The following is a 9,073-nucleotide window of genomic DNA, read 5'->3' as shown; positions in this document are numbered from 1 at the left end:
ACACCAAGCCCCAATAGTCTGATTCCATGTCACATCAGTTGGTGTTATGACTACTTGCACTTAACATAAAAAACTCAATATTACTAAAACGTGCAATGAACTTTGGTTTTTGTCCACGCTTAGATAACTATATTTTTTTCGTACACCTTTAACTAATAAACTTATTTGAACTATGAAATGCCTTTAACTACACAAATTTACTTTTGTTATTGTTTACGAAATGCCTTTCTTATTTTGCGAATTTGTGTTTCTATAATTAACAAATAAAAGCTATTTGTATTAGCCTACTAGGCATTATTCGTAAAGTAATTTACCAAATATTAAAAAACATTTCCCATATACAATCTTATAAAAATTGTGATTATTCCTATAGTCCCCTCCATTTCTCTTATTTTAGCACATAATCCTTTAAAAAAAACTAGATGGTGGGTTTTTTTTTCTTCTGTTTTTTAGTGAAATCAAAGATTCTGGAAGTCTTGGTCCCACTATAGATCTTCTGCTATCCAGTTTTGTCTATATATCACCACAATCTCCTTTCTTTCCATGACCCCTCATTTCTTTTGCTTTTTTCTTCTTTGGTCCGATATATTTGCATGCAGTCGGAAATTTGATCACACGCTGTTAATTCAATGAAAGAGAGCAGTACCAGTGGTGGCGCCGGAAGAAAACAAGGTGCGGCCTCACCTTGTGCCGCTTGCAAGCTTCTGCGGCGGAGATGCTCTCATGACTGTGTTTTTGCTCCCTATTTCCCAGCCGACGAGCCTCACAAGTTCGCCAGTGTTCATAAGGTGTTCGGTGCTAGCAATGTCAACAAAATGCTCCAGGTTAGCCGTTACATCTCCCTTTTCCTCCTCCTCCTCCTCCTCCTCCTCCTCCTTCATCTTCATCATTTATCACCACCACCACCACCACCACCTCCACCGCGCACTGCATTCTTTCTTGCTTACCAAATCAAAAGACTTGGAACGGTTAAACCGTTAAACAGTCTTGCTTTCTTTTAACCATTAAAAAGTTGAAACAATTGAGTTCAATCAACCGACCAAATAACGCTAACTCAACCACAAACTCGGGTACCCGTTTAGCATAACATTAAGTCACTTGAATATGTCCAATCAAATCTAAATTTAGATCTGTTAAAGATGTTGAGTTAAAATCAGATTTGGTAAAAGTCAAAATGCAACAAAAGTCATTGAATTTGTTGTGGGACAAGCGAATTATATAAAACCACTACATCTCGACTTTGACATTTTGTTCTTACCAAATGTACAACTTTTAATGCGTTAGTTATAAGAGTGGTTACATTAAGACTTATGTCGGGGCATTGACCGTAAACCCTAGTGTTTTGTCACTGATTCACATCTGTAACCGTTTTACTAAATACAGAAATTATGACGGACTTTGCAAATCAATAGTTTGGTGGTATGGAAATCTTTTTAATAAAACGTAGCAACTAGCAATCGTTATTGGAAACCCTTGGTTCCACTTCCATCTTTTGTCATGTTAAGAGCATTTTTTTATCTTTTTTGATTTTGTATTTAATATTTGAGTAACATGACAAATAGTGCACTATATCACTATCTTGTGGATTCTCGATCTTCAACAAAATCCTCATGTCAATTCTTTGAATAGTAGTTTTTTGATACTCACTTACAGTTGCATTCGTCCCCTTTTACTAAATTATGTGGTTAAACTAGATGTATGAGGATTTAGCAATAATTGTAACTTCAACCAGCGAATTTCGTCTGCATTTATGTTTCGAGACTAGATTTCTGTATGGGTTTTGGAGTCTTTTCTATTTAAATAATATTAATGTTTAATAACCAAACAATCAAATTTCTTTGAAACATCAAGTTAACCATTTATAATACAGCTACAAATAAACAATTTAAAACCACATTGAGAGGATGCGGGTACATCCGCTTTTATGTCGTTCTTATAATACAAGTTTTGCGACAAATATTCGATCGGGCTTTTTTGCAACGACTTCGGTTATTTAACTGTTGAAAATGAATGGGGCCAACGTTAATTTACAGTCAAGGATTGGTTATGAAGTACTTTGCAAGTACTTCACACTATATATATATATATATATATATATATATATATATATATATATATATATATATATATATATATATATATATATATATATATATATATATATATATATATATATATATATATATATATATACTCATAATTTTAGAATAAACTACATAAATATATTTTATAATATATTATTTATGAATAAAAAAATAAACACGTCTTAATTAGATTTTTTTTTATTAAACCTCTCTTTTTCTCTCTCTCTCTCTTTCTCTCTCTCTCTCTCTCTCTCTATATATATATATATATATATATATATATATATATATATATATATATATATATATATATATATATATATATATATATATATATATGCTTTTGTCATTTCAAGTCATATTAGACAGGTTGTCTCCTCTTTTTATTTTATATCATGAGTTTCCATCATTTCCTTAGACTTTTTTCTCATTCATTCGCTTCCTTTTTTTCTTTCTACAAGTTTAAATACTTTCCGCAACAAACAATCCACCACCCGTTTTTTAATCTTTTGCATTGGAGTTTTTGTTATAATGTATGAAAAAGACATTATTTGTATATATAAACAACCGGAACGGAGTTGCTACAAGATAAATATGAAATTAACACGATTTTTTAATGTGGTTTGTCAAAATGACTGGTCATCATTTCAAAATGACATAAGCTAGTTTTAACACCCAAATTATGAAAATAAAGATTATTTTCTCACTGTAAATATCTCCTTTTTAACAAAGTAATGTAAGATGCAAGTATTTGATACATTGCAAGTTAGGGGTGAGCATATCAGTGGCCGAGCCAAGATTAAAGTAAAATGGTATCTTAATTTTATTTTTAGGGTAACCCAATATTTTTTCCGGGATACTTGGGTTTCTTCGGTTCAATTTCGATTTTAAACCCAAACCTTAATTGAATCCTTAACCAACCTCAAGTGTTGTTATATAAACATGAAGTTGAAGTGTATTTTGATACTTGAATCAATGTGGGATTCAAAGTAGATACCAAATGAAATATGAGGATTACAGACTTATATAATAGAAAAACAATAGTTGAGTTTACATATATTTAACGATGTGTGATAGAATAGCTATAAAACAAAAATAAAAAAAGAGTATGCAAGGAGCAAGAATTGAATTTGAGAGCTTTATTTATAAAGGTAACGCCTTAACCAATAGTTCTACTATTTGTTTGTGTTTATAATTGAAGGGATCCATATATATACATTATACCGAAAAAAATTGAACAATTCGTAAACAAAAATTACACTACAGAAAAAAAAAATTTGAAGGGTATCCCGGGCTACCCCGGGATCCCCTTGGATCCGCCTATGGAGCATATGGACCGGTGGACTGGACCGGACTATTTTTTTTGGACCCCCATACCGGCTCTCGGTTCTAGGAATCCTTCAAAACCGGTACAGTTTTTTTCCCGATCGGGTTCGGTTTTTACGGGTTTTAGAACCGGTTGGACTCGATTTTTTTTTAAAAAATTGTAATTTGTGAAAATTTTTAAACAACTATAACTCATTCGTTTTAAGTCGGATTGACATTCGATTTTTTTTAACGTTTAATTTACAGTTAGTAGATGAACTTAGACTATAATTTCGTTGATTTTGGTACTATATTCAATAAGTTACAGTCTTTTAAAGTTGAGTTATCAATGTTGAAAAATTTCAGCTTTTCAGCAATATTTTTAAAATTTTGTAATCTATGAAAATTTTTAAACAACCATAACTCATTTGTTTTAAGTCGGATTGACACTCGTTTTTTCCAACATTTAATTTACAGTTTGTTGATGAATTTAGTCTATAATTTTGTTGATTTTGGTATTATATTCAATGAGTTACAGTCTTTCGAAGTTGAACTATCAAAGCTGGAAATTTTCAGTTTTCTAGCAACATTTTTAAAATTTTTTAATCTGTGAAAGAACCACAACCCATTCATTTTAAGTCGGATTGATCAGCGATTTTTTCCAACATTTAGTTTACTATTTGTAGATTAATTTAGACTACAATTTGTTGATTTTGGTATTATATTTAATGATTTACAATCCTTCAAAGTTGAGCTATTAAAGCTGAAATATTTCAATTTTTTAACAATTATTTTATATTTAATTCTGAATTTTATGTATCTTTGATAGATAAATCATATGAAAGAGATCTTGATAAACTTGATTTATATGTTAGTTGCTTTTATTTGAAAAATTAATTTTGCAAGTTATAATATTATAACATCAAGATAGATTAGTTATGAATGAAACGGAAACGTAAGCATTTTTACAAGTTGTATCGTATCAAACCAATAATATATTCATTTTAACGAGTTCTATCAAACTCAAAAACTTATTTTAACGACTTGTAATCTATACAATTAAAGTTGTACCGGTCCAAACGGGTCCAAGAACCGGAAAATCCGGACCCGGACCCAAACCCATACATCGACACGGACACGACTCATCCGGACATCCGGTCCACAATATTCTTCATAATCGGTCCGGTCCAAGAGCCGGTCTGGTCCGATTCAGTCCAAATGCTCACCCTAGTGCAACTTTTATATATATATATATATATATATATATATATATATATATATATATATATATATATATATATATATATATATATATATATATATATATATATATATATATATATAAAAGTCTATTTGAGAATGAAACAAACATTCAAGGACAATTAGTTTAAATTTAGACTACACATCTTTTCATTGCCGCTAAAGTATTTTGGTATAGCGGTGCCACGGAAAATGTAATATTTACATCACTATTCAGCATCACCTCTTCCCTATTTTCACAACCGTCAACGCTGCAACCACCAAAATCATCTTTGATACAACCACCACCAGCTCCTCCACCTTTACCACTGCCACCACCCCCACTAAATTTTATGAAAATTGATGAAATTGTAACCCTTATTAAGTATTAACTCTAAGTTCTTAAAGAAAAGCAATGTTCATGTTGCGCTGTATAGCTTTTTGGAATGAATTAATAGGAGTGTGAAACACAAATGTTTTAATTAATAATAAAAAATAGAATGCAAGTCGTGTATAATGTTTTTTGGTCAATTGATTCTAAGGTAGAAGTGTGAAAAATTAAAGTAATGTGCACGGAAGGGGATCAACCACCTTTTCCTTATAACTAATGAAATATGTTTACCAATTTACTTAAAAAAATCTCCAAAGGAAAAAGCAACTTCATGCTATGAGAACTTTATTCTTTTTCTTCAAGCTTAGATTTATTTTTTATTATAATTATTGTTTTCTTTTTAAATTAAATAACATATTTAATATTTGTCCTAATCGATCAGTAATGATGACAATGGACAAGCCTGTTTTCTTTTGATTTAAAATAATGAAATCATAGCTCAAGTCTTTGGGCCCCAAACGGGATGATATTTCTTGAAGCCGCGAGGATCCCTATGTGTGCCCCTTTATCATATGAAATGATTATGAATGTGTGTTTATGGTCATTTCTTGGTTTTCAAAAGAACAAATATATATATAATTGATTTTATCCTTATAAATTATTTGTACATAACTTTTAATATAGGAATTACCTGAGCACCACAGAGGAGATGCAGTGAGCTCAATGGTGTACGAGGCAAACGCCAGGATCAGGGATCCAGTGTATGGTTGCGTGGGTGCTATATCATCCCTACAACAACAGATAGACGTACTTCAAGCACAATTGGCAGTGTCACAGGCTGAAGTTGTTCACATGCGGATGCGCCACTTCTCTTCCAGTCCTGTCAATCAATCACCAGAAAACATCTCCCCACCATCTCGACACCACCAATCACGAACACCTACCAGGTCCCTTTTTGGCATGGACATGGTGGTTGACCAAACTAATATGGGCATGGGGGAGTCCTTATGGTCCTCATGTAACTAGCAACCATATTTTTCCATATTACTTGCTATATTGAGGGATCCCTTGTTTGCCACATTTCGAATTTTTTTGTTTTTTGTTTTTTTTTTTGTTTTTTGTTTTCTTAATATATTATACCTTATTTTATATATATATATATATATATATATATATATATATATATATATATATAATATATGTAACGTATATCTCTCTCTTGCATACCGCAAGAAGAAGATGATGACGATATTGATGATATATAATTAACCATATTGTAAATTTTTAATTATGATTCACTCCATGGTATACTATATATAGTGTTTCGATTTAGTTGATAATGATTTTTCTTTATCGTTGATTATTTTCTAGAATGTTTCAAAGATATTAATTCTGAATTATATATGATGGATTGGTAGTAGTCAAGTGAGTTTGGACTTTGGACGATCACCCATGGAATTGGATCCAAATGATTCATTATTGTTTTCTTCGATTTAATTATTGATAAATAATGTATTAAATTAAATGTAGAAAAAAGTATAGTATTAAGATAAATTACAAATTACAAGTAAAAACGCACGTTTAGATCATTTTATTTTTAACAAATATCATTTCAGAATTTAATGTATTAAGTAAGAAAACAATTAAAATGTTGTAAACATTTAGATACACTTTAACAACTTTCTATCTTTTCGGCCCAGCTAGCTTATTTATTTGTAACAAATCCTTAATTTATTATGCATATTTAACATGCTATAGAGAATTGCAATTCAACTTAACATATTTTTATATAAATTATAAATTGAAACTGATGGGAAATACAATAATGGTTTATTGTTGAGTTTTCATGATATGGATGGTGACCGTGCATGAAAATATGATATGCAAACCATGAGGTCCACTATGATTGTTCTAGAACATCATCATCATCATCTTTATGTATGCAGAAGCAAAAAACTAAGAATGGATGAGTCATGCCATGCCATGACACGGTAATGGCCAATCATCATCATGTCCACAAAACACATGGAGAAAACAACATAATGTGTGTATATATATGTTGTTTCTTGTTTGTATCTTTTGGGTTCTTTTGAAACATGGTGGCCTATTTCTATAGGGTATGGTACCATGGACGGTTGTACTTCAATTAGAAATTTGCTTTCCGAAAATACAAGTGTACTTTACTTTCTTTTTCTACTTGTCTTTATTGCCAAAGAATGAATCTTTTGTCGTTTAGATTTGTGTATTATTGATGGGATAATTAATGTATTTTTTATTTTGTATATATTTAATTATGATTTTTTTTTGTCTACATTTGGACTTTCAATTTGTTTTTTTTTTCACAATCAATCCTTACAACCAGTTATTTCAGTTTAAACCGTCGTAATAACTTAATAGGGTAATATACTTTTCAGTTTGTACACATTTAATAATTAATTTATTTGTGCATATTTAGTCCCTTTGACCTGGTTTTTTAGGTTTTGTTCATGACATCCAATATGAGATAATGTTGGTGCATTAGCTTTTCTCCAAGCAGATGATATCTTCGACTTCGGTTTCATCTATCTCCATAATATACAACGAGATTCTTTTGGAAGTGCAAATTCGAGTTGGGAGAAAGAAATATGTAACACCCTGTTTCAAGTCGGTTCATAATTCGGGGTCGTGACCCGAAGATCAACTATCATAAGGCTTCAAGCTTTGGGGAAAGAGTGGTTTAGACCTATTTGGATGTAGGTAATATAGATTATGTGATCCAAGATTTTGATTTGTGTTGGAGTCAAAGAGTAAAATGGGAAAATTGATGTTTTCTGACTTCTTGCATGAAATATGGATTTTTGTTCGGGAACTTTTTAGTCCACAATATCTCCAGAATATTGTGGGGCTCTTCAATACCTTCATGTGGATATAAAGATCGTCAAAAATGGAATTTTAACGAAAAAGTTATGATCGTTTGAAGTTAGGATGGTTTTTGGCTTAGTCTAGTACACTGGGCATATAGGATATATGTTGGGCGTACTACGCATACCTGGAGTGCACTGGGTGTACCTAGAATATGCTAGGTGTATGTCACAACTAGAAATTTTGTGTCATGTAATCTATACACTCAAGTTAATGTGAATCAAAAACTTAAGAGCATGTGTGATACCTATTATTATGACATCAAAAACTTCAATCAAATACATCATACAAGTACTACAAATGGTCATCAAACAATTGGAAATCCTAGAAGTTCTTGTTTAGGTCCATTTTGGACTAGGACTTCCTTATTGGACCCAAATGGACCAATAAGCTTCCAATTTGACTATCATGGGCTTAGAACCCTAATTGGGCTCTAATTGGACCCACAATCATTTATTTCAACATTTTGGGCCATTTTGGGCCTAGAATGAAGTGAATTAAAAGCTTTGATCCATGATTAACCTAATCTAGCTTAATAAAGCATAAAAATCACAATTTTATTTTATAAGGCCAATGATCACCCAAACTAACTCTAATATTGGGCTTAGGGGCAAAAAGCCCAAAAATCCTTTCTTCCCTCTCCATTCTCGGCCCAAGCCCAAGGAAAAAGGGAGAGTTGACTTTGGATTGCCACCTCACTTTTATTTGTTGGGTCTCCATGCATGCAACTCATATTTCCAAGCAAGTATCTTGTCAAGGTCTCTCTCTTCTTTTCCCTCTCTCCCTCTCGGCCGAATCCCAAACACACACACAAACATTTCACTCATCTTTTCTCTCAAGGAACTCCCTCCATTCCTCTCCTAAATTTCGAAGATCCAAGAGCATTACTAGGAGAATTCTTCCCAAAAATCATCATCTAGGTAAGTTGAAACTTGGATCCACACTTTAGACTTCTTTTTATATCCAAAAATCTCCTCTTAACTCATATGAAATCATAATCTTGTGTCTTAGAACCCCTCAAACTCGAGATCTTCAAGAAAAGGGTGCTAAGGCCAAAAATCACCAAGTTTTCTTCCATCTTTTCTTCAAAAACCGAAACTACACCCTAAGGTGAGCTTCATACCCCCTATTTTTCTGTTTTATGAGTTTTGTGGGGGGGGGGGGGGGAATACAAGTGAAAGTGTAGATCTATATGTGTTTGTATGCCTTGTAT

The 9,073-nt window shown here is 31.9% G+C and overlaps 1 protein-coding gene across 1 annotated transcript; it reads left to right on the top strand.

Moving 5' to 3' along the window:
* The first annotated feature begins 560 nt into the window (after window positions 1–560).
* On the top strand, window positions 561–6,250 carry LOC145062963 (LOB domain-containing protein 4-like). Its single transcript, XM_079010557.1, has 2 exons — window positions 561–824; window positions 5,644–6,250. The coding sequence occupies exons 1-2, from the start codon at window positions 630–632 to the stop codon at window positions 5,983–5,985; spliced, it is 537 nt and encodes a 178-aa protein (XP_078866683.1). The 5' UTR covers window positions 561–629; the 3' UTR covers window positions 5,986–6,250.
* The last annotated feature ends 2,823 nt before the right edge of the window (window positions 6,251–9,073 follow it).

The sequence above is a fragment of the Lactuca serriola genome, chromosome 7 (genome assembly GCF_051521515.1).
Source record: "Lactuca serriola cultivar US96UC23 chromosome 7, Lser_US96UC23_V15, whole genome shotgun sequence".
Classification (NCBI taxonomy): domain Eukaryota; kingdom Viridiplantae; phylum Streptophyta; class Magnoliopsida; order Asterales; family Asteraceae; genus Lactuca; species Lactuca serriola.
This window is presented reverse-complemented; position numbering and strand designations above follow the sequence as displayed.

What these genes read in the sequence shown, in the direction of transcription:
- LOC145062963 (XM_079010557.1), top strand. Translation starts at nt 630, where the DNA reads ATGAAAGAGAGCAGTACCAGTGGTGGCGCCGGAAGAAAACAAGGTGCG. An exon ending in ATGTCAACAAAATGCTCCAG is followed by an intron (nt 825 to 5,643) that starts GTTAGCCGTTAC and finishes CTTTTAATATAG; the next exon opens with GAATTACCTGAGCACCACAG.